Source organism: Ostreococcus lucimarinus, chromosome 14, assembly GCF_000092065.1.
Source record: "Ostreococcus lucimarinus CCE9901 chromosome 14, complete sequence".
Taxonomy (NCBI): domain Eukaryota; kingdom Viridiplantae; phylum Chlorophyta; class Mamiellophyceae; order Mamiellales; family Bathycoccaceae; genus Ostreococcus; species Ostreococcus sp. 'lucimarinus'.
In genome coordinates, this window is record NC_009368.1 from 19,692 (window position 1) to 46,246 (window position 26,555).

The 26,555-nt window shown below is 62.9% G+C and overlaps 17 protein-coding genes across 17 annotated transcripts; 9 read left to right on the forward strand and 8 right to left on the reverse strand.

The window, feature by feature from the left end:
• Positions 1 to 128: 128 nt before the first annotated feature.
• SDG3520 (predicted protein) lies at positions 129 to 1,279 on the reverse strand (the record flags this gene model as incomplete). Its single annotated transcript, XM_001421330.1, has 1 exon — positions 129 to 1,279. A coding segment is annotated over one exon (1,151 nt), but the record flags the coding sequence as incomplete, so codon positions are not given.
• A 274-nt stretch (positions 1,280 to 1,553) lies between these two features.
• OSTLU_43151 (predicted protein) lies at positions 1,554 to 2,726 on the forward strand (the record flags this gene model as incomplete). The annotated part of the gene is made up of 1 exon (XM_001421147.1): positions 1,554 to 2,726. The coding sequence occupies one exon, from the start codon at positions 1,554 to 1,556 to the stop codon at positions 2,724 to 2,726; it is 1,173 nt and encodes a 390-aa protein (XP_001421184.1).
• Positions 2,727 to 2,741: 15 nt separating this feature from the next.
• On the reverse strand, positions 2,742 to 3,722 carry OSTLU_43376 (predicted protein; the record flags this gene model as incomplete). Its single annotated transcript, XM_001421331.1, has 1 exon — positions 2,742 to 3,722. The coding sequence occupies one exon, from the start codon at positions 3,720 to 3,722 to the stop codon at positions 2,742 to 2,744; it is 981 nt and encodes a 326-aa protein (XP_001421368.1).
• An 892-nt stretch (positions 3,723 to 4,614) lies between these two features.
• Positions 4,615 to 6,309, reverse strand: OSTLU_43398 (APC family transporter: amino acid; the record flags this gene model as incomplete). Its single annotated transcript, XM_001421332.1, has 2 exons — positions 4,615 to 4,936; positions 5,111 to 6,309. 2 exons carry the CDS (start codon positions 6,307 to 6,309, stop codon positions 4,615 to 4,617), a joined length of 1,521 nt encoding a protein of 506 aa, XP_001421369.1.
• Positions 6,310 to 7,209: 900 nt separating this feature from the next.
• On the forward strand, positions 7,210 to 9,520 carry OSTLU_27303 (predicted protein; the record flags this gene model as incomplete). Its single annotated transcript, XM_001421148.1, has 1 exon — positions 7,210 to 9,520. One exon carries the CDS (start codon positions 7,210 to 7,212, stop codon positions 9,496 to 9,498), a length of 2,289 nt encoding a protein of 762 aa, XP_001421185.1. The 3' UTR covers positions 9,499 to 9,520.
• On the reverse strand, positions 9,516 to 11,058 carry OSTLU_25460 (predicted protein). Its single transcript, XM_001421333.1, has one exon. It carries the CDS (start codon positions 10,602 to 10,604, stop codon positions 9,543 to 9,545), a length of 1,062 nt encoding a protein of 353 aa, XP_001421370.1. The 5' UTR covers positions 10,605 to 11,058; the 3' UTR covers positions 9,516 to 9,542.
• Positions 11,059 to 11,082: 24 nt separating this feature from the next.
• Positions 11,083 to 12,345, forward strand: OSTLU_25461 (predicted protein; the record flags this gene model as incomplete). Its single annotated transcript, XM_001421149.1, has 1 exon — positions 11,083 to 12,345. Exon 1 carries the CDS (start codon positions 11,131 to 11,133, stop codon positions 12,343 to 12,345), a length of 1,215 nt encoding a protein of 404 aa, XP_001421186.1. The 5' UTR covers positions 11,083 to 11,130.
• A 67-nt stretch (positions 12,346 to 12,412) lies between these two features.
• On the forward strand, positions 12,413 to 12,846 carry OSTLU_27306 (predicted protein; the record flags this gene model as incomplete). Its single annotated transcript, XM_001421150.1, has 2 exons — positions 12,413 to 12,448; positions 12,697 to 12,846. The coding sequence occupies 2 exons, from the start codon at positions 12,413 to 12,415 to the stop codon at positions 12,844 to 12,846; spliced, it is 186 nt and encodes a 61-aa protein (XP_001421187.1).
• A 10-nt stretch (positions 12,847 to 12,856) lies between these two features.
• On the forward strand, positions 12,857 to 13,282 carry OSTLU_93654 (predicted protein; the record flags this gene model as incomplete). Its single annotated transcript, XM_001421151.1, has 1 exon — positions 12,857 to 13,282. One exon carries the CDS (start codon positions 12,857 to 12,859, stop codon positions 13,280 to 13,282), a length of 426 nt encoding a protein of 141 aa, XP_001421188.1.
• Positions 13,283 to 13,376: 94 nt separating this feature from the next.
• Positions 13,377 to 14,311, reverse strand: OSTLU_27308 (predicted protein; the record flags this gene model as incomplete). The annotated part of the gene is made up of 3 exons (XM_001421334.1): positions 13,377 to 13,565; positions 13,668 to 13,914; positions 14,004 to 14,311. The coding sequence occupies 3 exons, from the start codon at positions 14,309 to 14,311 to the stop codon at positions 13,377 to 13,379; spliced, it is 744 nt and encodes a 247-aa protein (XP_001421371.1).
• An 838-nt stretch (positions 14,312 to 15,149) lies between these two features.
• Positions 15,150 to 15,446, forward strand: OSTLU_27309 (predicted protein; the record flags this gene model as incomplete). Its single annotated transcript, XM_001421152.1, has 1 exon — positions 15,150 to 15,446. The coding sequence occupies one exon, from the start codon at positions 15,150 to 15,152 to the stop codon at positions 15,444 to 15,446; it is 297 nt and encodes a 98-aa protein (XP_001421189.1).
• A 274-nt stretch (positions 15,447 to 15,720) lies between these two features.
• OSTLU_43023 (predicted protein) lies at positions 15,721 to 17,127 on the forward strand (the record flags this gene model as incomplete). Its single annotated transcript, XM_001421153.1, has 2 exons — positions 15,721 to 16,794; positions 16,849 to 17,127. Coding segments are annotated over 2 exons (1,353 nt in total), but the record flags the coding sequence as incomplete, so codon positions are not given.
• A 651-nt stretch (positions 17,128 to 17,778) lies between these two features.
• On the reverse strand, positions 17,779 to 19,080 carry OSTLU_27311 (predicted protein; the record flags this gene model as incomplete). Its single annotated transcript, XM_001421335.1, has 1 exon — positions 17,779 to 19,080. The coding sequence occupies exon 1, from the start codon at positions 18,634 to 18,636 to the stop codon at positions 17,779 to 17,781; it is 858 nt and encodes a 285-aa protein (XP_001421372.1). The 5' UTR covers positions 18,637 to 19,080.
• A 187-nt stretch (positions 19,081 to 19,267) lies between these two features.
• Positions 19,268 to 21,353, forward strand: OSTLU_51437 (predicted protein; the record flags this gene model as incomplete). Its single annotated transcript, XM_001421154.1, has 3 exons — positions 19,268 to 19,417; positions 19,540 to 20,993; positions 21,069 to 21,353. The coding sequence occupies exons 1-3, from the start codon at positions 19,294 to 19,296 to the stop codon at positions 21,351 to 21,353; spliced, it is 1,863 nt and encodes a 620-aa protein (XP_001421191.1). The 5' UTR covers positions 19,268 to 19,293.
• A 118-nt stretch (positions 21,354 to 21,471) lies between these two features.
• OSTLU_27313 (predicted protein) lies at positions 21,472 to 21,921 on the reverse strand (the record flags this gene model as incomplete). Its single annotated transcript, XM_001421336.1, has 1 exon — positions 21,472 to 21,921. The coding sequence occupies one exon, from the start codon at positions 21,919 to 21,921 to the stop codon at positions 21,472 to 21,474; it is 450 nt and encodes a 149-aa protein (XP_001421373.1).
• A 450-nt stretch (positions 21,922 to 22,371) lies between these two features.
• OSTLU_25463 (predicted protein) lies at positions 22,372 to 24,406 on the forward strand (the record flags this gene model as incomplete). The annotated part of the gene is made up of 2 exons (XM_001421155.1): positions 22,372 to 22,431; positions 22,736 to 24,406. The coding sequence occupies exons 1-2, from the start codon at positions 22,390 to 22,392 to the stop codon at positions 24,404 to 24,406; spliced, it is 1,713 nt and encodes a 570-aa protein (XP_001421192.1). The 5' UTR covers positions 22,372 to 22,389.
• Positions 24,407 to 24,509: 103 nt separating this feature from the next.
• OSTLU_17975 (predicted protein) lies at positions 24,510 to 26,542 on the reverse strand (the record flags this gene model as incomplete). Its single annotated transcript, XM_001421337.1, has 1 exon — positions 24,510 to 26,542. A coding segment is annotated over one exon (2,033 nt), but the record flags the coding sequence as incomplete, so codon positions are not given.
• Positions 26,543 to 26,555: the final 13 nt, after the last annotated feature.

Sequence of the window (26,555 nt, forward strand, 5' to 3'; positions counted from 1 at the left end):
TCTAACGTTTTCTACTTCGCTGTTCTCGGAGTTCGTTCTCGCATCGCTCGCATCGACACACAAAGCCGTAATCGCACAGCTCGTCGTTTCGCTCGTCGCGCGACTTCGAGGCCTCGTCTGATACGTACGAGATCGTCAACTCTTCCCCGGCTGCGATATCGCGCCGCGCGATGATGACGCACGCGCCGTCGATGTCTTCCTCTCCCTTCATCGGCTCACAGTTCGGGTCGCAGTCGTGATTGAATCCGGATTGTACGGAGAACAACGCGCTGCCGAGGAGCGGAATGTCGTACTCCGTATCCAAGGCGTCGAGCAGTGGCTGCGTGACGCGCATCGCCGCTCGCTTCTCTTCACCATCTGGCGCCGCGTCGATCGCGAGAAAGTAATTCTCAACCGGGCTCTCCACGACGAGCTCGAGGTTGTTCAGTTCAAACGCTCCGATGAGTCTGCCGTACGTCTCGAGCGTGAAGAATCGCGGCCAAGCGTTCGCCGTTTCGCCCCAAGCCGATCGAAGCAAGTCCAAAGAGTCTTGCGCGAGCGTTCGCAACGTCGTGCGGAATTCCATTTCCGCGCGCTCGTCTTCGCAGTCGTGCGGCGTCGCCACGCTTTCCCACCAAGGCGCGTTGGCGACGACGGCGAACGGCAGGCGCGCAAAGTCTTCCGCCGCCGAAGCGTCCCGCTCGATCTCCTTTCCGCTCGACCCGTCGTCTCGATCTCTCGCGCTCGCCCGCGACGCTCGCGCGCACATCGTCGCCACCGCCTTGGCCGCTAAAATAAATATATCGTTCGTCTCCCTCGCGTGCGCGTAAAATTCATCCAACGCCCGCTTATTCGTCGCCGTCCCCTTCTCTCCCGGACACATGAGCGACTCTCTCTCGCGCCACGCCTCGGACGCGCACGCCTCGGAGCAGTACACGTTTCGCGCGCACGCGCCCAAACATCCAACTTCACGCGGTCCATCGAACGCATCCGCGCCCGGAAGCGTCGCCTCACCGCTCGCCAGCTTCACCAAATCCTCGCGCGTCGTCGGTTTCGGCGGCGCCGCGTTCGCGTACTTTTCCAGCAGCCTTCGTCCGACCGCGCTCGACACCGTCCCGACGTATCGATGGCAATTTTCGCACGCGCGCGCGTGTTTCACGTTTTCCTCGTGCTGCGCTCCCACGAGCGCGCGCTCGATCATCACGCACTCGCCTCGCTCGAACGCGCGCGTCGCGAAGACGCCTCGACCTCCGCCTCGACGTTCGCGCGCGCGCGCGACGGCGACGTCGCACGCCGTCATCGCGCCGTTCGACGCGCGCGCGCGACACCGCGCGATCGCGCATCGCCAGTGTTCGTCCACCGCCGCGCGCGCGTCCGCGCCCACCGGCTCCATGCGTCGACCCGAGTCGCGGAGTGCGACGCGAGACACACTGCGCGACGCGACGCGAAGGATTGGGCGTCCGGTGGACGGTGGCGTTCGACACACCGCGACGCGCGTTCGCGCGTTCGACGCGTCGGAAGAGGACCGAGCGCGACGCGACGCGGACGGCGAGGCGCGATCGAACGCGCGCGCGATGACGACGACGACGACGAACCACGCGCCGAGCCCGTCGACGCAGGAGGTGAAAAAGTTTACGCAAATTTGCGCAAAGTGCGCGAGACACACGGCGATCGTCGAGGACCACGCGTCGGGAGATTTGATATGCACCGAGTGCGGACTGGTGATCGAGTCGAGGATCATCGACGAGTGCTCGGAGTGGCGGACGTTCGGGGACGGGGATAAGGATCGCGGAGGCGCGGATCCGTCGCGGACGGTGGGGGCGACAAACGTCATGCTCACGGGCGGCGGGCTGAGCACGACGATCGGGAAGAATCCGGACGGGACGTACAACGCCACGCTGACGCGATTGCATAATCGAGGGATGAACCCGGACAAGGCGTTGATCAGCGCGTTTCACAGCATCGGGGAGTTCGCGGACGCGATGGGTATGAATCGAGTGGTGCGCGACGGGGCGTGCGATTTGTATCGAATGGTGACGTCAGCGCACTCGACGTTGGGGAAATCGAACGTGGCGATGTACGCGGCGTGTTTGTACATCGCGGCGAGGCAAGAGGGGATGACGCGGACGTTTAAGGAGGTGTGCGGGGCGGCGCAAGGGACGACGGTGAAGGAAATCGGGCGGTGCTACAAATTCATCTTAAAGGTGTGCGATGGGTTAAACATGCAGATGAACGAGCAGATGATCACGCCTGAATTACTTACGAATCGATTCTGCGGTAATTTGGGGATGAGCGATCACGACTTCTTAAAACTCTGCTCACACATCGTGCGAACGTTTAGAGAGCTGAGAGATTCCGAGGGGCACAAGAGCGAGAAGCAGCCGGCGTCCGTGGCGGCGGCGGCGATTTTCATCGCCTCCGTCGTGCGTGAAATGCACAAAGACAAGGCAAGCTTGTTTCGCATTTCCGAAGTGAGTGGGATGGCGGAGGTGACCATTCGAACGTCGTTTTTTGACATGGTGCCGTACGCGTCGAGGCTTTTGCCGTCGGCGCATCAGGGAAAATTAGCAGACTTGTTGACCGAGGCGGAGAAGATGCGCGAGGGATCTACGATGGCGCTGCCGTCACACGCGACGAGACAATCATTCCATCCCGCTCCGCAACCCGCGGTGCCTTTGTTGAAACTCGAATTAGACGGCCCGATTGAAGTGCCCGGCGACGTCCTCATTAAAGAAGAATTGAAGTGAAATAACAAATTTCTATTAGAGTTCTTTCTTGTCACCCACCTGCAAGCGCTCGCGGAAATCTTCCACCATCTTCGGCAAACCTTCGCGCAACGTGATTTTCGGCTCCCATCCGAGCGCCGTTTTGGCGAGCGTGATGTCCGGCTTGCGGCGCCCGGGATCATCCGCCGTGTTTTCCTTGAATTCGATTTTCGCATCCTTGTTCACGACTTCCTTGACGACTTCCGCGAGCTCGATCATGGTGAACTCGCCGGGATTCCCAATGTTCACCGGACCGATTTCGTTTTCGTTATCCATGAGCGCCATCAAGCCCGCGACCAAGTCGTCGACGTATTGAAACGAGCGAGTTTGTTTGCCGTCGCCGTACACGGTGAGCGGCTCGCCGCGTAAAGCTTGGGAGACGAAGTTCGAAACGACGCGTCCGTCTTCGAGCGCCATGCGCGGACCGTAGGTGTTGAAGATACGCGCGATTCTGATGTCCACACCCTCTTGGCGGTGGTAATCAAAGCAAAGCGTCTCCGCCACGCGCTTGCCTTCGTCGTAGCACGAACGCACGCCGATCGGGTTGACGTTGCCCCAGTAGGATTCCTTTTGCGGGTGCTCCAAAGGATCACCGTAAACCTCAGATGTGGACGTCAAGAGCATTCGTGCGCCCACGCGCTTAGCCAAACCAAGCATGTTGAGCGTTCCCATAACCGAAGTCTTGATCGTTTTCACGGGATTGTGCTTGTAGTGCACCGGAGACGCCGGGCACGCGAGGTGATATATTTGATCCACCTCGACGAGCATGGGCTCGACGACGTCGTGTCGAATGAGCTCAAAGAAGGGGTTTTGCAAGTGGTGCATGATATTTTCTTTGCGACCGGTGAAGAAGTTGTCGGCGACGATGACGATGTTTCCGCGCTCCATGAGTCGGTCGACGAGGTGCGAGCCGACGAAACCAGCGCCACCAGTGACCAACACGCGCAAGCGCGTCGCCTTGGGAATCGGCACGGGCATCGTCTTCGCCACGGTACCGCGTCCGACGGGTTCAGACGCACCGATTTCGCCGACAGTGGACGATTTAGACGCCGATTGACCGACGACGCCGATTTCCGCCACATCCACGGACAACGCGCTCGCAACCTTGGACGATTTCGACGACGACTTCGACGACGACTTCGACGACGGCTTCGACGACACCGCATCTATCATCGTCGTCGACGCACGCACGTCGCCGTCCACCGCCTCGTCGCCGTCCACCGCCTCGTCGACGCCCACGACCTCGTCCTCGTTCTCATCCGCGAAGCTCGTCGTCGACTTTTTCGTTTCGAAAGTTTTCTCCATCATCGCCGACGCCCCCGTCGCTCGCGTTTCCTCGCCGTCGCGTCCTTCCTCCATCTTCATCCCTCTTCCCTGCGTCGCGAATCGCGACGCGCCGACGTCGCCGTCGTCTCTCGCGTCTTCGTTCGCGCGCGCGTATCCTCGCTCCGTCGTCCCTCGCGGGCTCGTTCTCGTCCCGCTCGTCCCCGCGGCGCACACCAGCGCGATCGCGATGACGAGCATCAGCGCGCACGCGCGCGAACCTCGTCCGCGCGCCATCTTATCGCGCGCGCGTCCGAGAATCTTATGAATCACCGACGACGATCGCGTCGCGGATAGCCTCGTCGACGGCGTCGCGTCGCGCGTCGCTCGCGCGCGATCGGGCGTCGACGCGCGTCGGGCGTCGGCGCGGTCGTTCGCGTCGTTCGCGTCGTCCGGGGCGCGTCGCGCGCTCGATGACGGGCGATTCGCACCGAGTCGCATGCGCGCGCGTGTGCGGGAAAGTGTCGGAAAAATGTCCGGAAATCTCCGAGCGGCGGCGACGCGCGGTCGGATTACGCGGAGACTACGCGAATGGATCACAAGGGCGCTAGGAAGAGGGTCGGGCGGAGACGGGGAGGAGCGTGACGGCGTCACCGGCGTCGGCGTCGGCGTCGGCGTCGGCGTCGGCGGCGTCGACGACGGCGAGCTCGACGGCGTCGACGCCTTCGGGGGACTCGCGCGACCTGCGAACGGCGAAGGAGAGATAGCCGACGGAACACAGGACGGTGTAGACGGCGTATCGAATCCACGCCAGAGCGCCGAGACCGGCGATTAAGACGCACGTCAGGAGGACGCCTAAAGCGGGGAGGAAAGGGACGAACGGGGCGCGAAACGTCTTCGGCGCGTGCGTCATCGGAAGCGTCAAAAAGCTGCACGCGCTCGCGACGACGGCGGCGAGGGCGACGGCGCCAAACCAGGAGATTCGCGCGCGCGCGCGGTAGTCCACGCCGAACGCCATCGATGAGACGAAGAGCGCGCCCGCGCGCTTCAAAGCCGGCGCGCGACGGGCGAAATCGTCGTCGTCTCGAGGCGCGCATCTGGACACGATGAGTCCCAAATTAACGCCGCAAAAGATGCTCAACGTGCCGATGCTCACGAGCTGGGCGAGTATGTTGATGTCCAACAGCACCGCCAGCGCGCCGGTGACGGCGCCACTGAATATCGACGCGTTTGCCGGCGTGCCGTGCTTTTCGCTGACGCGCGAGAACCACTTCGGGAGCAAACCGTCTCGCGCCATCACCATGAAGATGCGCGGCTGCCCCATCATCGAAAGCAACAGCGACGTCGTGATGGCGGCGACGGCGCCGATGGACACGATGGTCGCGATCGCGGGCATACCGTACGCCGTGAACGCCATCGCGAACGGGGCGTTGACGTCGATGTCGTCGTACGAAACCATGCCCGTGATCACGACGCACATCGCGCAGTACAACGCCGCGCAAATCCCGAGCGATCCCAAAATACCAAACGGCAAATCCGCCGCGGGATTGGCGACTTCTTCCGCGCACGTCGCCACGGTGTCGAAACCGACGAAGGCAAAAATCACCACCGACGCACCGGATATTATTCCACGCATCCCGTACGGCGCGAACGGCGTCCAATTCGACGGTTGAATCTCCGGCGCGCCCGCCAAGAGAACGACGGCGACGACGACCAAACTCGCGTACGTCACCGCCGCGTTAAACCGCGCCGTCTGTTTCGCCCCGCTCACGAGCAGCGCCGTCATGCCGCAAACCACGATCCCAGCTATTAAATCTATCTCCATCAACCCATCGATCACGCGCACTCGCGCGCGCCGCGCCTCGACGCCGAACGCCGCCGTCGCGTACGACGTCCACCCGCGCGCGATCGCCGCGCTCGCTATGGTGAGCTCCAGCGCCAGATTACACCCCGTGAGAAACGCCGCGTACTCCCCGAACGTGCCGTACACGTAATTATACGCGCTCCCCGCCACCGGCATCGCCACCGCGAACTCCGCGTACGCCAATCCCGTCACCGCGCTCGTAAACGCGCTCAGCGCGTACGACGCCGCCACCGCCGGTCCCGCGTGTTCCCTCGCCACCGACCCCGTGAGCACGAACACGCCCGCCCCGATGATCCCGCCCACGCCGAGCGTCGTCAGGTCCGCGCGCGTCAGCACCTTTCGCAGCGCCCCGCTCGCGCCGCGCGCGTCGTCCGCCGTCGCCGTCGCCGTCGCCGTCGCCGTCGTCGTCGTCCCGAGGCGGTCGCGCGTCACGCGCATCGCGTCGCGCATCACGCGCGCGCGCGTCGTTCGATCGCTGAAGAACGACGCCATCGACGCCGACGACGACGACGCCGAAGACGACGCCGACGACGCGACGCGACGCGCGACGACGTGCCGCGCCGACCCGCGCCGACCCGAATCGACCGCGCGGTGAGACTGAAACGGTGAGACTGAAACGGTGAGACTGAAACGCACACACGAACCTCACCTCAGAGTGAGACTGAAACGCACACACGAACCCAAGGCGAACAAAATTCAAAATGTCGCGTCCCTCGACCGACGCGGACCGCGCGGCGACGACCGAACACGGCGACGCGCCGACGCGCGACGCGCTCGGGCGAACGACGCCCGCGACGCGCTCGAGTCAAATCGCGCGCGCGCGGCGTCGACGGACGCGACGCGCGCGCGCGCGAGGGCGAGGCGAACGATCCACAAAGGGGCGAGCGATCCGGCTGTCGCGCGAACACGCGCGGGCGAACGACGCGAACGACGCGCGACGCGCGAGGCGACGCGTGAACGACGGGCGAAGGGTCGGGAAAGATGAGGACGCGCGCGATGGCGACGACGCGCGGGACGACGATGCGGACGACGACGACGACGAGGAGGAGGAGGAGGACGACGACGCGAAACGCGACGACGACGACGAAGACGACGAGACGAAGCGCGACGACGACGAAAGCGGTCGAAGACGAGGAGAACGCGAACGCGTGGGATGAGGGGGTGGTGAACGGTGACGACGCGGTCGGGGCGAACGCGTACGGGGGGGAAATCTTCCACCTCGAACGCACGGCGTACGAGGCGTACGGCGAGACGGCGCGCGGCGGCGCGGCGGCGTACGAGGAAGAGACGGCGGAGGGCGACGACGACGTCAACGCGCGACTGTTCGTCGCGGGTGGGATGTCGGCGTACGGCGGCGCGAGCGAAGATAAGTCGACGACGGCGGCGTACGCGACGAATGGGAACTCGTCTTACGAGTCGCCGAAAACCGTCGCGCAAGCCGCGGCGGAGATCGAGGCGGGAGAAGAAGACGCGCCGTATTACGCCGAAATGGCTGCCGCGGAGAAAGCACAGCAGAAAGCGTACGCGCCGATGGCGGCGATGAAGCCGCCCGTGGACGACGAGGAGGAGGATTACGAGATTCCAGGAATCCACGCGTCGCCGACGCAAGGCTGGACGGGTGGCGGCTTCGACACCCCCGAAGGTACCATCGCGCTTCCTTTGTCTTATTACCAAATTTTGGGTTTGACGGCGGCTCGGTCGACGCCGAACGCGCTTCCGCGCGCGGCGCTCGCCGTCATGGATGCCCAGCTCACCGAGGGGTACTCGCCGTACATGCTCGAACAACGTCTCTCGCTCATCGACGAAGCCGTGGCGGTGTTGAAGGACGAAGAGGCTCGAAGACAACACGACGACGACATCGCCGAAGGGATCTTGACCCCAGTCGAGCCGCATCGCGCGGCGGCCGCGCTCTGCCTGCTCCAGGAAGCCGGCGAGTACGAGGCTGTTTTGGAATTTGAGCACGTCGTCGCGCAGTGCGTGAGCGGTCGCCGGCATCGCCGCGACGTCGCGCTCACCGTGGCGTTGGCATTGTGCGAGTACGGTCACATGGCGCTCGTGGCGAATCCGCCACGATTTGCCGAAGGATGTGAACTGCTCGACATGGGTTCGAAGACGCTCTCGAGCGTGGCGGGCAGCTCCTTTGCTCCCGAAGTTCGTCGCAACATTGCGCTGTCGTATCACGACGTGGCGCCAGGATACGTCTTGGAGTTGCTGGCCTCACCTTTGGAGGCTCGATCCGAACGTGCTTTGGGCTTGCGTGCTCTTCGTTCATTGCTGTGGACGAAAGATCCGGCGCAACAGCTCGAGCAGCGCGCGGCTTTCATGGAGCAAGCCAACGAATTGCTTACGGCGCAAGAACAAGTGTCTCTCTTCATCGACGCTCCGGATTACATCGCCCTTGATTCCGACGAAGTGTACAAGAGCGCTCTCGCCCACGTCGTCGCCGGCGTGATTGATCGTAAACCGATGATGATTGCCGATGCGGACGAGATTCTGCATCAAATCCAACTCGCCTCTTTGGAATCCGCCGACATCAGTCACTTTGCTGACGTCGGCGTCGAACGCGCCGTGTGCCAAATTTTGCTCGGCCAGCTCGACGAGGCGGAGCACACGCTCGGTCTGCGCGACGATACCGTCGATCCGGGTTTGTTGCAATACATCGAGGACCGTTCTCCGAGCGGAGACATCGCGGAAGGGATGTGCTCGATGGCGGATCAATGGTTGGTAGACGTCGCGTTCCCGCTCTTCCGCGGTTCAAACGCGCGTGGAACGCCCACCCTCGATGAATGGTTTTCCACACCGAGCGTTCAAGGTTTCGTCGGGCGAATGAGCTCGATTCCCGTATTGATTCGTATTCAAGGCGCGATCGCAGCCGCGAAGCGTGTCGTCGTTTCCAGCGTCGATTCCGTCGTCACGGCTTTCGCGCCGACACCCCCAGCGCTGCAATTCGGCGTCTCGGACGCGCAGCGCCGCGTCGTCGCCGTGGCCAAGCTCGGCGTGTTCGCCGGTATCGCGTTCGCCGTGAGTGGTCGCACTGGTAATGTCAGCGCGCCGAAGCTGCCGACTTTGAACCCGCTCGCACCGTTGCAAGCCGCCGTCGGAACCGCCGGGAGCACGATTTCAAAGTTGAAGATGCCGACGTTGAACATGCCGAAGATGGACGTCAAGACGCCGCGTCGCGAATTAGGCCCGCCCACGCGAGTGGCGCCCAAACCTCGCCCTACGCCCGCGGTGACCATGGATAAAGGTACGGCGGAGAAGCTCGTGCGCAAGTGGCAAATGGCCAAGGCGCAAGCGATGGGTCAACGCCACAACACGCGTTACTTGGATGGCATCTTGGATGGACCCATGTTGCAACAATGGAAGACGCGCGCTGAAGACGTCGCCACGCACGGCTGGGCTTGGGAGTATAAACTTAACGATCTCAGCATTGACTCCGTGCAGGTCATCGGCACGGAGAAGGTATTCGTAGAGACGACGCTCACGGAGGTGGCGGTGTTAAAGGATCGCGCGCGGAACGAGCCCGACGACGTCTACGAAAGCACTTATCGCGCCAAGTACGAGCTCAAGCGATGTGAGACGGGTAAAAACGCCTGGCGTATCGTTGGTGGGTCTGTGGTTTATTAAGTGAAGTCGCACCGGCACGAGAATTGTAACGCTATCTAAAGTTTTCACCTCGCGCCGGCGCCACCGTTTTCGGCGTCAAAGTCGCGCTTGACTTTCCTCGCGAATTCCCAAAGGTACACTTCGCCCCCGATGTGCGTGATGTGATTTAATACGTCTACGTGTGGGCGGTTGGCCGACAAGTCGACTCGCCCAGCGCCGACGACGGTGACACCGTAGCCTGCGTCATCGGCGACTTTTTGCAACTCCTTCGGTCCGATGCCCGTCATCGTCACCAAACCTCTCAACGCGTCGTCCAAATCCTCGTCTTCCCGCTTCGACTGCATGAAGAAACAAAAATTTTCGGCGTCCGACTTATTTTCAAACGCCAAGACATGAAACTTGTCTTCCGGTCTCGCGCGCGGCGGGATGTTATCCGGAACCATTTGCATCGCGAACAAGCGCGAGTCTCGACTTCCCATCGGCGTGATCATGATCAAGTGCAACGCGCGCGCGTCTCGCCACCAGTACGGATCGAGCAATTGCGGATGCTCGCCCTTGTCGTCATCGTCATCGATATTAACGGGGTCGAACTCTTCCCCGAATGTATCCAAAACGTCCGCGTACTTCTCCAAGAGCGCTTCCTCGCTAAACGCCCCGCTCGCAATGTCCGCCTCCATGCGCTTCATCGCCTCGACGAGTTCGGGCGGGTACTCCGGTTCGCGCGGCGCTTCTCGCGCGTTCGTCCGCGGCGACGACTCGACTTCAGCGTTTCGCACCACCTCCGCATCATCCACCGGGTGCGCCGCGCTCTCCTTTCTCAAAATCGAATTCAGGTATTCGTCCGCGGGCGTCCACTGCGCCGACGCGCCCGGCATCGGCGCCTTTTTCTCGCGCGCCTCCTTCGCGCGCGCGCGCGCCGCGAGCTCGGCGTCCAACCGCGCGCGTTCGGCGTCACCCTCCGACGCTTCCTCGCCTTCACCCCCTTTCACGCGCACGCGCTCTTTCCATTCCTCGGCGCGTTTCGCCGCGTCTCTTCGCGCGTCTCGCCGTCGTCGAATCTCCGTCGCCTCGGCGCGCGCCGCCTTTGCGCGTTTCATCGTCTTTTCGCTCGGCCATCTCCGCGCCATGCTCTCCGCCAACTCCGCCACCTCGACCGCCGCGCGCAGCACCTCTTCATCCGGATCTCGTCCCGCCGCCCCGATCGGCGACGCGTTTCCTCCGCGCGCCCTCCAACGCGAAGACGCTCAGCGCCGCCGCCGAAATCGCCGCCGCGCACGCCGCGGCGACTGAAATCTCCATCGCGCGCGCGTCTCGCGTCGACATCCCGCCGTCGATCGCGCCTCCGACGCACGCGCGTCCCGTCGTCGTCGCCGTCGTCGTCGCCGTCGTCGTCGCGTCGTCCACGACGTTCGCGCGCGCGCGCGCGTTCGTCGCGCCGTCGCCATCCGCGTCAGCGCGACGCCGCGCGTCGTCGCCGCGCGCGCGCGTCGCGCGTCGTCCGGCGCGCGTCGTCCGGAGCGCCGACGGCGACGCGCGCGACGCCGTGGCGCGCGTCGCCGTCGCGCGCATGCCGCGGCGTCGTCGCGCTGTGGCGTCACTCGTCGACGCGTTCGCGTTCGCATTCGCATTCGCATTCGCATTCGCATTCGATCGATGATTCCGACGCGACGCGACGACGCCGACGACGCGACGCCGACGACGACGCGCGCGATGGAGGACGCGACGACCGCCGACGCGACGACCGCCGACGGACGCGACGCGACGACCGACGACGAAATGAATCGAACGAATCGATCGGTGCCGCGCGCGACGAGCGTGCGAGAAAAGATTGCGCTCTACGACGGCGCCGACGAAGCGGCGAAGGCGCGAACGCGCGCGAACGACGAAGAATCGTCGGTGTCGCGAGAGACGGTGGCGAAGCTGCGCGCGAGCGATCTGGAGGAGGCGCTGACGAGGGCGTTCGACGCGTTCGGGTCGTTTGGCCGACGACGAGACGCGGAGACGCGCATGGACGGCGCGCGGTTCGCGAAGCTGTGCAAAGAGGTGATATTTAAGGGCGCGGGGGACGACGCGCGGGAGGGGAAGTTGCGACGCGCGGAGATCGCGTTCGCGCGCAGGGCGAAATTGAATCGGAAGATTGATTACGAAGATTTTCGCGCGTTGGTGATGGAGGATTGCGCGAACATCGATCGCGGCGACGACGAGGACGGCGAGGCGGACGCGATCGCGACGTGCGCGAAATTGATCGGTTGCGAACCGAGCGTGGAGTCGGCGTTGAGCCCGGGTAAAGTGCGATTCCACGACGAGCGCGAGCGTTACACCGGGGTGCAAGCGGAGAAGCACGGTCGCGGCGCGCTCGAACGCGCGGCGTCGAGACGCGGCGAGTCGGTGGAAACGCACGCCGCTCCGGAGGAGGCCAGCCTGCCCGACGTCAAAGGATTGTTCACCGCGTTCGAGTCGTTCTTGCAGTTTTCACCGCCGCAGTCCGCGCTGTCGTGCTCCAGGTGGGTGAAGATTTGCGAAGACTGCGAGCTGTTCGAGGCGCACGGGCTCGATCACCCGAGCGCGGGCATCGTCTTCAACGCCGTCGCCACGGCGAATCGTAAGACGCTCGACTTTGATGCGTTCAAAACCGTTCTCCATCTCGCCGCCCAACGCGCCGGGAGCGAATTTTTGGTGTTCGCGCGCGCCGTCGCCGCGGGCGAGCCGCGCGTGCGCTCTGCTCTGGCCAACTCGCCGTCCTCGCCGCTCCGTTTCCACGATGAAGTCGCCACGTACACCGCGACGCACAAGGCGACGCATCGCGATAAAGTATTGTCTCCCCGAGCGCTGAGCATTCGCAAGCGCGCGGGCATCGCGGACGATTAGACTGTGTATCGCGCGCGCCGCCGCGATTCGATTTGCAAACCAAAGCACGCACCGCACGCCAGACGCGATGCCGCACCTCACGACGCGACGCTCGACGCTCGAGGTGCGAAATTCGCGCGAGAGACGCGACGGCGATGCGACGCGCGTCGCGCGCGATGCGACGCGCGCCTCGAACGCGTCGCGCGCGACGAAACGACGACGATCTCGCGTCGCGGCTGACCCTAAGCCGAACGCATCATCGGTCGCCGCCGTCGTCTGACGACGCCCGATCGACGCGCGCGCGACGGGAACGACGAACGAAGACTGACGTTAAACGCGCGATGATTCGGCGGACAGTGACTGCGCGAATAGACTCGTTCGATGATTTACGAAACCACCTCGGCGCTGTTTAGGTCGTTTTTGAAGTCGTCGCGCAACGACGATAAGTTTAGCCACGAAGGTAAGCGAAAGAGCGGACCGGGAGAGAAAGCGTCGGCGAATAAACCTGTTATGGATGATTAATTCTGGAGAGATGACGTCGAGTGTGGAGACGACGGAGCCGAGATTGAGGCACGAAATGTTCGTCGCCGACGTTCGAGGCGTCGAGTTGGCGTTTCAAGTGTATCACTTGCACGACCAATTGTTTGCGTACATCGGCGGTTGCGATGGGCGTTTTTCGGAATGCGCGTTTGGGGTAAAGGCGCGAAGTAGTTTGGGAGGCGGCGGCGTCGCGACGACGACGTTGCTTGGAACGGAGGCGTCGGCTCGAGCGTCGAGCGACGCCGCGAGACGATTAGCTTTGAGATCGGGAAAGTCGATCGTGATGAGCGTCAACATGCCCGCGGGCGCGGAGGAGCTCCAGGGTGACGCTGAGAAGGTTTTGATTCGGTACTTGCGCGAAAATCACGCGTTGGAAGGAGAAATGAACGACCTCGAACGCGCCTTGGGCGGCATGTAGCGTACGCTCGCGTTTGTTATGAGAGACGAGTGACGTTCGCGACGACACCACCGCGAGACACCGCGCTTCTACGATTTCTCTATCGATACACACATTACAATTCCTCTATCATCTTCTTCGAGCGCTTCGCGTTCTTTGACGCCGCGCCGCTCTGTTTCGTCGGCACCACGAGCGTCTCCGCCTTGACCTCGTCTCGCGTCTCCTCGTGCGCCACCCCCGCGCGTTTCGCCGCCACGCGCACCGCGTCGTCTGTTTTCAAATCCACCACCCCGAGTCCCAAATCCTGCGTTCCAATCGCGCGCACGCGTCGAGTCAGTCGATCGATCGTTCGTTCGAGTCGCCGTCGCCGCGCGCGTCCCGCGCGCGCTCCTTCGTCTCCACGCACCATTTCGATCCTCGCCGCCCCGTCGTCGTCGCTCGCGACCTCGATGTTCACCTCGCTCGCCGTTTTCGTCGCCAGCGCCTCGTTCGCGCTCGCGAGCGACGGTAAAAACGTCGCGAGTTTGCCCAACAACGGACTCTGTTCGGGACGCGAAATGTTTGGCGGCGCCCGCGTCGTCGCGTCGTCGTCGCGTCGCGCGCGCGTCGCGAGCACGTCGAACGGGTCTTTCTTCGCGTCGTCGATCTCGAGCCTCTCGCGCGCGCGCGACATGACGACGACGCGACGCGATGTGACGACGAATGCCCGACGCCCGACTATCGCACGCGCTCGCACACGTACAACACCGGCGCGTTCTTGCGATTCACCACCGCGTGCACCACGACGGTGAAGTCCTTGGGCGACAATTCGGCGAACGCGCGACGCACCGCCTCGTTTTCCTCCGCGCCGCCGTCGTGACCGAGGTAGGCGACGACGGTGAACACGCCGCCGAGCCGCAGCGTCCGCGTCCCCGCGCGCACGAGTCGCGCCGACGTCGACGCCTCCGTGCGCGTTCTTCGCGCGCGTTCGTCCGCGCGCAGGCCCGGGGCGGGTAAGTACCCCAGGTTCGCCATCAGCACGCCGACGTCGCGCGCGCGCGTCGCCGCCATCGCCTCCAACGCGTCGGCGTGACACCTCTGCTCGAAGGCGAACCGACGCGGCGCGACGCGCGCGTCCTCGAACGCGCGCGTCGACGCCTCCAGCGCCTCGCTCGCGACGTCGAAGCCGCGAATGATGACGTCGGGCGACGCGCACTCGAGCGCGAGGTACAGCGCGTCGCGTCCGCACCCGAGCGTCGCGTCGACGACGACGTCGCCGTCGGCGCGCACGCGCTCGCACCACGCGCGACGCGCCCAGCGCAGGACGTCGGCGTCACCGAACGACGACGACGACGACGACGACGACGACGCGCGACGCGCCGCGCGCGCGCGCGGCGGCGCGGCGCCGCGCGCGGGGCCCGCGGGCGCGCGCGCGATTCGCGTCATTCACTGACGCGACGACGCATCCATGTCGCGCCGCGCGTTCGCGCCGACGCGCCAGAGCTCGGGCGCCGGACGCGCGGCGACGCGCGCGGCGACGCGAGCGCCGCGTTTGAGCCGCGCGAGGACGCGCTCGAACGCGTCACCGCGCGATGATGTCGTCGACGACGTCGGTGACGCCGACGACGCGCGCGTCGACGCGTTTGAGCCGCGCGTGGACGCGCGCGCGACGACGTCGGCGCTCGTCATCGGCGCGGCGTTCTTCGTCGTGAATCGACGCGTCGCGGCGGCGGTGGCGAAGCGAAGGGCGAGGGAGGAGGTGGAGGAGGAGAAGCGACGCGTCGCGCTCGAGCGACTGCGCGGCGGGGCGTCCATCGACGACGAAACCGAGATCGACGAGCGATTGCGACGGGCGTACGAGGAGGAAGCGAAGTCTAGGGAGGTGTTCTTCGGGTTGTTCAGGGTGCGAATGCCGCAACCGCTCGGGAAACCGTTGTCGGAGGTTGAGGCGGAGGAGGCGCGAGTGGCCGAGGCGAGCGGACGGCGAAGGAACGGTTCGGACGACGCCCGCGCGGGTCGCGAAGGGATGGCGGAGACGCCGCCGTGGTGGATGACGACCGTGAGCGCGATCGTGTTGGTGCTGTTGACGTGGTCGAGCGTGGGATTGGGGAGCGTCGATCGCGTCGCCGAAGCGCCGCGGTTGACGCCGGATGAAATCGAACGATTTCGCGCGGGCGGCGGTGGCGGCGGCGGTGGGGGGGCGTGAACGCACCTACGACAGTATTTTTAATTTAATCTCATTGTTTCAGCGCGATCGCATCGAGCGCGCGCGTCGCCGCGACGACCTCGGCGCTTCCTCGGCGCCCGAGACGAAGCCGTCACGATCGCGCGCGCGCGCGCGTCGACGACGGCGTCCAACCGCGCGCGTCATGCGCGACGTTCCGCGCGACGCGCGTCACCGCGCGCGCGCGTCACCGCGCGATCGGCGCTCGAAAAATCGTCGCGACACTGGATGGGTGTCGTCCGCGATGACGCTCGCGATGGCGCTTACGTTGGCGCTGCGCGGCGCGTCGTGCGACGCGCGCGCGACGTCGTCGCGCAAACTGCTGCGACGCGAACCCGCCGGCGCGTCCAGGCCGGTCCATCGCGAACACCTGTCGTCTGGGGTGTCCAAGGAGCTCGTGCAAAGAGTCGCGCGCCGGGACGGCGGCGTCGCGGTGACGTTTGCGAACGAAGGCATGTACGACTTCGTGGTGAACTGGTGCGAACACATGGACGAAATCGGGATTACGAATTATTTAGTCGGGGCGATGGATGAGAGCTTATACGGTCGGTTGCGAAAGATTGGCGTCAACGCGTGGTTGATGGGATCGAAAAATATCGACGACGACGAAGTGAAGAAGGATTTCGGTTGGGGGACGAGGACGTTTCATAAGATGGGACGGGATAAGATTCGTTTAGTGCACGAGCTGACGAAGACTGGGTTTGATGTCATCGTCACGGACGTAGATGCGGTGTGGTTACGCGACCCATTTCCGTTTTTGAGGCGATATCCCAAAGCGGATGCGTTGGTGAGCATCGATAATTTGCGCAATCATACCTCGGTCGTGGCGACGCAAGCGAATCACGCGGTCGATGGGGAAGGCTTAGAGCACAGCGCGTGCGGTGGGAACAAAAACATCGGTATTATGTGGTTTCGCTCGACCGAAGGCAGTCAGTCGTTCACGCAAGAGTGGTTGAACAAGCTCGAGTCAAATGACAAAGATTGGGATCAAGTCGTGTTTAACAAGTTGGTCGAGCAGGGCGGGTGCGAAACGGCGCGCGACGGGAGCGGTGTCGCCCCGGCGTATGGTGGCGGGCTCATGCTAGGAATCTTGCCGGTGGCGTTCTTTGCGAACGGTTACACATATTTCACCGAACGTCTTCACGAAATGTTCGGCTTGAAACCGTACGCTGTGCACACGACGTTTGGTTACGCAGGCACGGTTGGGAAGCGACATCGCCTGCGAGAGGCGAACCAGTGGTACGGCGATAAATACGAACCGACTTATTTTCAAGGGAAATTCATGTCGTACACGCCGCGGCTGCTCAAAGATGTCGATTACGCCGAATTCGTCAAGCGTGGCCACCCGAATGAAGAAAATACACCCATGCTCGAGAGAGACGAGGACGTTGTGTTGGAGCACATGCGATTCGTCAATCATCAACTCGCGCAATTGTACGAAGCTGCGGTCGTCGCGAAGCATCTTGGACGTGCGTTGATTTTACCGCCATTTGCGTGCGGGTTAGATCGCGTTTGGTTCCCTCACAAAGGGCGATATCCCGGTGCTTTGCTCAAGCTTCCATTCGTGTGCCCTGCGGATCACGTGCTCAAGATTGAAGAGTTGCACGAATTCGCGCAAGACTATCGCGAATTTTCGTTTTTAGGGCATCCTTACATGCCGCGTCACTTTTTGACGAGTGAGAACGTTCGCCGCGTTGAGATTCCGTGGAGCGCAGCATTCGAGGCAACCATTCCTTTTCACGACAAGCTTCGCGCATGCTTTGAAAAGCGCGACAGAAAGCGAGGCGATGAGTCGTGTCTACCCGAGGGAAATGCAGTCTTCCGTGCTGCCGAAACGATCAAGCTATCGGCACGCCTTGGTTCGCTCGACGCGTTGTCTGTCAACCTTGAGTCAGCAAAAGACGTCAAATTCTTGCACTTTGACACAATCATAGGCCTCACGGAGACGTCACAGGCTACGACGGCGATGACGACACAGATTCCTCTCGGCGACTGGGGCATGGCACAGGGCACGAATGAAGACCTCGGCAAATTGGATTACAGCCTTGACAACGTTTCAATCTTTGGTGACGCGCCGCCTTCGCCGTCCAAGAACGAAACTCACGAACCGGAGGAAAGCGCCGAAAGATCAAGCGAAAAAGAGAGCGAGGCGTCGACGGCCGATGATGTGAAAGTGAGCATCGAGGCCGGTCTCATGAAGATGTTCCATGGCGATAAGAATAAAGTCGAAAGTGCCGTGCGCGCGATTATGGAAGCTCAAGCGCTCGAAGCGGCTTAGATACCTAGCTAGAGAGTTTGTAACAATATGCAAAATCTACTCGTCGTCTGCGTCCTCGCGCGGTCGTGCAATAGTTTCCAGCGCCGACGCGGCGTCTGTGAGATTCTCTACGGGAAATCCCAATGCACTTTGAATGACGTTGCAGACGGCGCGCGTTCGCTCGACAACGGAAGCTATTTCGTTCCTATCAGAACTCAGAATGTTATTTCGAAGCGTCGCCGCGAGCTCCTTCCACTCGGTTTCGACTTCGCTTCGTGACAAAGCGCCGGGAAACGCCCCGATAGCAAATATCTGAATCGCAAAATGACCGAGCGTGAGTTCCATCTCGTCCGTCGTCGCGTTTGGCGCACGTTTCGAGTGCCCACTCTTCAGAAGTGCGTTCGCGGAAGACTTGGACACAACGTCTACGGACAACTGGGCGCGCCGCACCTCTCGCAAGCAAGTCGCGAACGCTGTTTCATCGTCGCCAAAAAGTCGAACACACAACACTCGCGCGCGCGCGCACGATGATGGATCTAAAGCATCGCGATATTTCATCATCGCCGCGTCGAAGTCACTCCCCGCGATCAACTCGCGCGCGACCTCGCGCGCGACGACGCGCGCGGCGGCGCACCACGACGTAATCGCTCGCTTGATTTCAGCTTCCACGCTTGCCTCGGCGTCCGCCATCGTAGCTTCCAGCATGGTGCGCACCGCGTCAGCGCTCAAGCGTTCACCATCATGCTTGCGCCACACCTCGAGTTGTCGTCGCATCTCGCGCAAAGATGCGCACACCGTCTCGTGCTCGCCCGCTCGCTGCGCGTCTCTCAACGATTTCGCCGCTCGCGATAGCTCCAAACGAAACTTCGCCGCTTTGAACCCAACCTCGTACGCTCGCGCCCGCATAGTTTCCATCGTCGCTTCATTCGTGAATTGTTCCCTCATCCGCAAACCATTCTCGATCTCGCGCGCCATCGCTCGCGATTTCCGCCGCGCGTTCGCCAACGCCTCGCTCGCCGTCGCCGCGTCCCGTCGCGCTTCTCCGCTCGACCTCGGCGCCATCGCCCGCGCCTCGCGCGCCTCGCGACGAATCATTCGCGATATTCGTTCGACATCGTTCCCATCGCGCCGCAGAATCTTCCGCAGCGCGTCCACGACCGCGTCGTCGTCGTCGTCGTCGTTTTCATTAAACTGCAACAGAAATCCATCCATCGCATCCATCGCCTCTCGTCGCGTCACCGACGTCGCGCGACCGCTCGCGCGTCTCGCATCGCGTCCATCGCGCTCGTCCTCGCTCGCGTCGGCGTCGCTGTCGTGAAAGTACCCCATGACGGCGCCGTCGCGCTCGACGCGTCGCCGTCTGCGACCAACGACTCGGCACTGTCCGACGCGTCGCCGTCGCGCGCACGACGCGTCATGGCGGATTCGAGCGCGCGCGCGTTCGCCAGCGTCACCAAGCGTCGTTTACTGGTGCGTCGTCGACCGCGCGTTCCCGCGCGCGCGAAGGCGCCGATGAACGCGCGACGCGCGACTGACTGCGACGTTTGGATGTTTGGCGCGCGTTAGGTGGACATGCTGACGACGAAACTGCGCGATCGCGCGAGCGCGTGGCGGGTGTTGATCGTCGATGATACGTCGCTGCGGGTGGTGTCGTCGGCGTGCAAGATGAGCGATCTCGCGGAGGCGTGCGTGAGCGGTACGAGGAGGCGAGGCGACGAACGAGACCGACGCGAAGGCGAACCGAACGCGAACGCGAGGGAGGTGAGAGACGCGCGCGTGACTGACCGATGGACGATGCGTCGTCGTCGTCGCTCGCAGTCGTGGAAAATTTGGACGTCGCGCGCGCGCCGCAACCGACGCTGGACGGGGTGTATTTCATCGCGCCGAGCGAACGCTCGGTGGCGCGCGTCGTGGAGGATTGCGAAAAGAAGCTGTATCGTAAGGCGCACGTGTTTTTTACCTCGGCCGCGCCGCGAGGGGTTTTGAACGCGATCAAAGCGAGCAAGGCGTGCGTGTCCATGCTCGGGAACTGCAGTGAGATGAATCTGGAGTACTTTACGGTGGATCCGAAAGGTTTCAGCGTCGGCGTAGAGGACGCTTTGCGAGGGACGTTTGCGGTCGGATCGGAACAGTCGCAGGCGCAGGCGAGAATGATGGATATGATCGCGCAGCGGTTGGCGACGGTGATGGTGTCGCTCGGGGAGATTCCGTCGATTAGGTACATGGCCAAGGTTGGGAATAAGAAGAGCGACGTATCGCGCGGCGTCGCCGACCGACTCGATCGTTCGCTCACCGCTCTTTTGCGCGCAAAAGGTGCGGAGGCGGCGAAGAACAATCCCACGTGCGACGTGTTGATCGTCGATCGCTCGTTCGACGTCATCACGCCCGTGGTTCACGAGTGGACGTACGAAAGCATGGTGACGGATTTGTTAAACGTGCCGAACGGCGTGTATCAGTACAAGATCACGACGAAGAAGGGCGAAGAATCAAAAGAAGCCGTGCTCGGGGAGAACGATCCGCTGTGGGTCGAGCTTCGCCACGCGCACATCGCCGAAGTTTTAACCGTATTAGCGGATAAAGCGAAAACGTTCGCGAACGTCGGTCCGGATGGGGGCGTTGTTGGTGGCCGTGATTTAACCACCGGTCAATTGAAGAAAGCCGTCGAGGCGTTGCCCAGAGTGTTGGAGCAACAAGCCAAACTTTCGGTGCACACGTCTATCGCTGGTGAGATCAACGCTGTTTTGCAAAAGTCCGCGTTGAGCGAGGTCGGGCGCTTGGAGCAAGACGTGGTGTTCGGCGACGCGACGAGCAAAGATCTCATCGCGTTGTTCAACGACCTCGACTCGCGCGGCGTGCGTTTGCCCATGGTGGAGAAACTTCGTCTATTGCTGTGCTACGTCAGTTCGCACCCGCAAAAGATTGACGAAAGTGAAAAGAAGCGATGGATGACGAACACTGGGCTGACGCTCGCGGACGTGAACATCTTGCAAAATCTAGAGTTATTGGGCGTGAAGGTTCTGAAAGACGGCGCATCGAATCCGTTTTCGAGCTCGATGTTTGGCTCGAGTACCAAGAGCATTCGACCGAAAGTGCTCGAACGCAAAGGCGCGGGGAGCGAGTGGGATTTATTTAGATTTTTACCCACGATGGCGGGCTTGGTGACCGAGCTTGATGCGGGAACTCTCGACGCGACGGAGTATCCATCCGTCGGAATCTCTCCGGGAGCGGCGAACGCGCCGCCTACGATGATGTCGCCAACGAAATCGCGCTCGGTGCGCACGCGAACTGAAGCGTCGTGGGCGACACACAGTAGCGCGGGTAGCTTAGGCGGCGACGGCGACTCCGAGAGATCGGCATCGGGGACGAATCATCGACGAAGTGACTCCATGACGTCGAATCGCGCGGCGAGCCAGCGTTCGAGTCGTCGCCTCATAGTCTTCGTCGTGGGCGGTATGACTCGTGGTGAGTTGCGCGAGGCACACGTCCTGAGTCAGAAATTACACCGTGAGGTCATCATCGGCTCCACCTCGCTCGAAACTCCCGCGTCGTTCGTAGAAAAACTCGCCGGCTTGGCGTCTGTCGCTTCGATTCCAGAGAAATACGCCGACATCGCGGATTTGTCTGGACTGTAATGGAAATAAACCTCGCGGAGTTCATGCGATACGTAAACGAGTGACGCTATACGAGAAGTACGATACATGAATGAGTGATACAGGAAGAAATACAGACTAAAATCGCGCGCAATCGCCGTCACATGACGGAGCAACACGTCGGTTGCGTCGCCGACGCGTCCTTGTTTGCCTCCGACGCCCGCTTCCGCGTCTCGCCCCGCGTCGACGCATTCTCGCTGACGATGAGATGCGCGATGCGTACCTCGCCACTCACGAATCCGCACCACTTCAACGCCTTCGAGTCCGGCTCTAAAATTTTCCCGTCGAGCACCACGCGCAGGTACGCCGGCGACGCCGGCTTGGGCGACGTCGCCTCGTCCCCGTCCCCGATCGCCCCATCCGACGTCTCGCGCGCCAACCACGGCGCGTCCCACAGCGCGCGTTTCAAATCCGCCACCGTCGCGTTTTCATCCTCTAAAACCACCGGCCCTACGTCCGCGCCCTCGACGCGTCGCGCCTTGACGCGAAACGCCGCCGCCGCCGTCGTCTCACCTTCGTCCCCGCGCGCCCGCTCGCGCGCCGCGTCCATGCCCGCGCTCGAATCGACCGACCGCGCGCCCCAACGCGCGCCGATCCGAGCTCGCGATCGCTCGTATCACCGCCGCGCCGGTCCGACGACGCCGATCCGACGCAAAAATCCAAATCCAATCCGATCCGTTCGACGCCGCCGCCTCGCGTCCGCGCCGCCGCCTCGCGTTCGCGCGCGATCCGCGCGCGTCTCCCGACGCCGTCCTCGCGCGTCCGTCCCGTCCCGAGGCGTCCCGTCGCGCGTCGCGCGTCGCGCGATGCCGTTCGGTCGAATCGGCGCGCGTCGATCGGTCGATCGATCGATCGATCGATCGATCGATCGATCGATCGCCGCGCGCTCGAACCTCACCTCGAGGTTCGCGTCGCGTTCGTCGAAACCGACCCGCGCCGCGGACGGTTCGGTTCGAGTCAACGCGGCGCCGCGGCGCGATCGAGCGCGAAACCGCGACGCCGCGAACGCGCGAACGCGATGGCGGCGCCGATGGTGCGCATGCCCGATGGGCGATTAATAGTGCGTGTCGCGACGGCGACGGCGCGGACGACGCGACGCGCGACGCGCGAAGAGACGCGATCGGAACGCGCGCGCGCGATGGCTCGCGACGGCGGATGAAGAGGATGATTTCGAGCGATGCGACGTCGCGCGAACGACGAGGGGGGGGGCGCGCGACGGAGGAGGGGTCGAAGAATTTGTGTGCTTCGAGCGCGGACGTCGCGCGGGACGTCGGCGCGACGCGGGAGACGCGAGGCGGCGATGATGGTGATGATGAAGACTGAAGACTGAAGACTGACGCTCGCGAACGAACGCGCGAACGCAGCAACCGCAAATCGTGCTGCTCAGGGAAGGCACGGACACGTCGCAAGGACGCGGACAGTGCGTGTCGAACATAAACGCGTGCTGTGCGGTGGCGGATACGGTGCGAACGACGCTTGGACCGCGAGGATTAGATAAACTCGTGCGAGACGCGCGAGGAAACACGACGATTTCCAACGACGGCGCGACGATTATGAAACTGTTGGAGATTGTGCATCCGGCGGCGAAAACGCTCGTGGACATCGCGAGAGCGCAGGATAGCGAAGTGGGGGACGGGACGACGACGGTGGTGATACTGGCGGGGGAGCTGTTGAAGGAGGCGAAGACGTTCATCGAGGACGGCGTGCACCCGATGAATGTCATCAAGTCGTTTCGAGAGGCGTGCGATTTGGCGACGGCGCGCGTGCGCGAATTGGCGACGTCCATCGAAGGGAACAGCGCGGAGGAGAAGGATGAACTTTTGAAGAAATGCGCGATGACGACGCTGAGCTCCAAACTTGTAGGAGGGGAGAAGGACTTCTTTGCCGACATGTGCGTCAAGGCGGTGCGCTCGCTCGATCAAGACTTGTTGGACCCGAAGATGATTGGCGTGAAAAAGGTCATGGGCGGAGGGATGACGGATTCGTTCTTGGTGGATGGCGTGGCGTTTAAGAAGACGTTCGCCTACGCCGGCTTCGAGCAAATGACGAAGAGCTTCAAAAAGCCGAAGATTTTGGCGCTCAACATGGAGCTCGAACTGAAGAGCGAAAAAGACAACGCCGAGGTGCGCCTGAGCGATCCGACCAAGTATCAAGAAATCGTTGACGCTGAATGGAACATCATTTACGAGAAGCTCGACAAATGCGTGGCGTCGGGAGCGAACATCATTCTGAGTAGACTCGCGATCGGGGACTTGGCGACGCAATATTTCGCCGACCGCGGATTGTTTTGCGCCGGTCGCGTAGACGCGCAGGATTTGGAACGCGTGACGCGCGCCACCGGCGCGCCGGTGCAGACCACGGTGAACAACATCACGGACGCCCAGCTCGGATCGTGCGAGTTGTTCGAAGAGATTCAAGTCGGTAACGAACGGTACAACATTTTTAGAGGTTGTCCGCAGGCGAAGACATGCACGCTCATCTTGCGCGGCGGCGCCGAGCAATTCATCGAGGAGGCGGCGCGCTCGCTCAACGACGCCATCGAAATTGTTCGCCGCGCGGTGAAGAACGCGGCGATCGTCCCTGGTGGCGGTGCGATCGATATGGAGTTGAGCAAGTACTTGCGCAACCACGCGCGCACGGTGGCGGGCAAATCTCAGCTCTTCATCAACGCCTTTGCCAAAGCTTTAGAAATCATCCCGCGACAGCTCTGCGACAATTCCGGGCACGACGCGACCGACGTGTTGAACAAGCTCAGACAAAAGCACGCGGGCGATGACGGGGCGAATTTCGGCGTCGATGTCAACGGAGGTGGCATCTGCGACACGCACGAACGCTTCATCTGGGAACCGAGCCTGGTGAAAATCAACGCCCTGAACGCCGCCACCGAAGCGACGTGCTTGATTCTCTCCGTGGACGAAACCGTGAGAAACCCGCGAAGCGAAGGCGCGGATGAAGGCATGGGTGGCGGCGGTGGTCGGGGCATGCCGATGGGAGGTAGAGGAGGTGGTCGCGGCCGGGGTCGCGGCCGACGATAGATTTGTTGAATACATACAACCTTAACATTTGTTACACAAACCGCACAACTAGTCGCCGTCGTCGCTACTGAGCTCGCCGCTAAGAATGGAATCGTCGACGTACAGATCCGAGGTATCCAACGCGTTGATGTATCTCGCGAGCATCGCCGCGGACTCCTCAGCCTCTTCTAATTCTTCTAAACGCACTTTCGCGTCCTCGTCTTGAAGATGCGCGTATTTAGGCGCCCAGGGCGAACCGGGTTCGTCGTCAATGGGCGACCCTGGACTCGTCTCGCTCGCCGGTTCGGGCGTCGGCGCGGCAACGGATGGCGACTGTGCGGACATCAGAGCGTCTCTCGACAATCGCGACGCTTCGTCCGGCAAGTGCTCGTCCACATGCACGTTTCTCGCGGCGAGAAGGACGTTGTGTATGAGCATCACCGCCACCGGTTCGAAAATGCCCGACGACGTCAGCGTCGGCGTGCGAACGCCCGTCGTCAAATCCATGATGTCCCTGGGCGTGAGCACGGCGAATTTCTTCGGCGCAAATTGAGCGGCGGCGTAAGATGCGAGTCCAATCGACGTCGCGGAGGCTAAAGATCCTAGCAACGAAGGTGCGCCTCGCGACAAGTGCGCGTCGGCGCTTTCGTCGAGTACGTCTTCGTCCGCGGCGCCGCAGCGGCGCGAAAACGGCGCGCCGTCGAGCAACATTCCGAACACTTCTTCCGCCGTCTCTTCGACATCTCCCGGACTCGATGGTCGCATCGTCGACGCCCATTCTGACGAAGCGAACGCGCACGTCACGGCGTGTCGGGAAACTTCGTCCGCGTGGCGCGGATACGCCTTGGCTAATCGCGACCGCAGCGTCGCCATGCGAGGATGTCGGCACACGCCGTCCAGAACAATCGTCGACGCCGGTGCGAGTCGGCCGCGTTGCGCGCGACCGACCAGACGCAGCGTCGCGACTTCAAATGCGCTCAACGACGGGTGCGATGCGACGCGAAGAGCAAACATCGCGTGACCGGTTGAACGAAATTTCGGAAGCGCGTCGAGCTCGCTCGGATCCGTCGCCGGACACTTTCCGGTGTCCGCGCCGAGGGTCAGCGCGGAGTACAATATATCGATCCAATTCGCCCCGCGTCCGACGCCGGTGACTTTTTCGACGACGCGCGACACGCTCCCGCCTCTCGTCTGCAGTCCGCACATCGGATCCCTGAGCAACTTCCACGCCTCGGCGTGCGGATCCAAGTACGCCGAGCTTCGACACAGCGTCACTCCCAACCGCATGCCGAGTCGAACGCGCTCGCGCGGAGGAAGCGTGGCGAGGAGTAAGAACGGGCGTATCAAACCGGCGCGGTACGCCTTGTCTCGGTAATCGCTCTCGCGGTCGAGAACGTCAAATATGAACCCCGCGCGCTCGTCCGCGGCTTCGCGTTTCGCCAGCCGCAAATCCCACCCGCGCGCGATCTCCTCCGCCGACGCCGTCGCCGTCGCCGCGTCGTCCCCGCGGCTCAGCGCGCGCTTAAACGCCTTCGCCAACGCCCCGATCGTGGGCACGGACACGTGTCCACCGATGTTTATTCTGCGCGTCGTCGTCTCCGCCGCGGCGCACCTCGCGCACGATCCCCCACCCGGCCGCGAGCGCTTGCGCATCACCTCCGCGTCCTCGCCGCACCGCTCGCACGCCGCCGTCCCCCCCCCACACACCATGCACTCGTACGCGTCGCTCCCGCGCGTCCCACGCCTGACGTGCGAACTCTTTTCCCCGCACCACGAGCACCACGCGACGCGTCTCGTCGCCGCCGCGAACGCCTCGCTCGTCGTCCACGTCTCCACCCATCCCGCGCACTTCGCGCACCTCCCGTCCCCGATCTTCGCGAATCCCTCCGCGCATCGTTCGCACTTGTGCGTCGCCCTCGCGCACCGCGCGCAGTGACTCAGATACGTCCCTCTTCTCCCCGTCGCTCGCGTCACTCGATGTCGCGTCTCTTTGCCGCACCACGAGCACCGCCCGCTCGGCGACATCCTTCGCGCGACGCTCTCCACCCCGTCCCCGCCCTCCGCGTCCGACCACTTGAATCCATCATTATTTTTCGTCACCGCGCACGCGCACGCCAGGCACGCGTCGTCGTCCCATCCGTCGCCGCTTCTCGCCATCGCTCGACACGTC

What these genes read in the sequence shown, in the direction of transcription:
- OSTLU_25460 (XM_001421333.1), bottom strand. Translation starts at nt 10,604, where the DNA reads ATGGCGCGGAGATGGCCGAGCGAAAAGACGATGAAACGCGCAAAGGCG.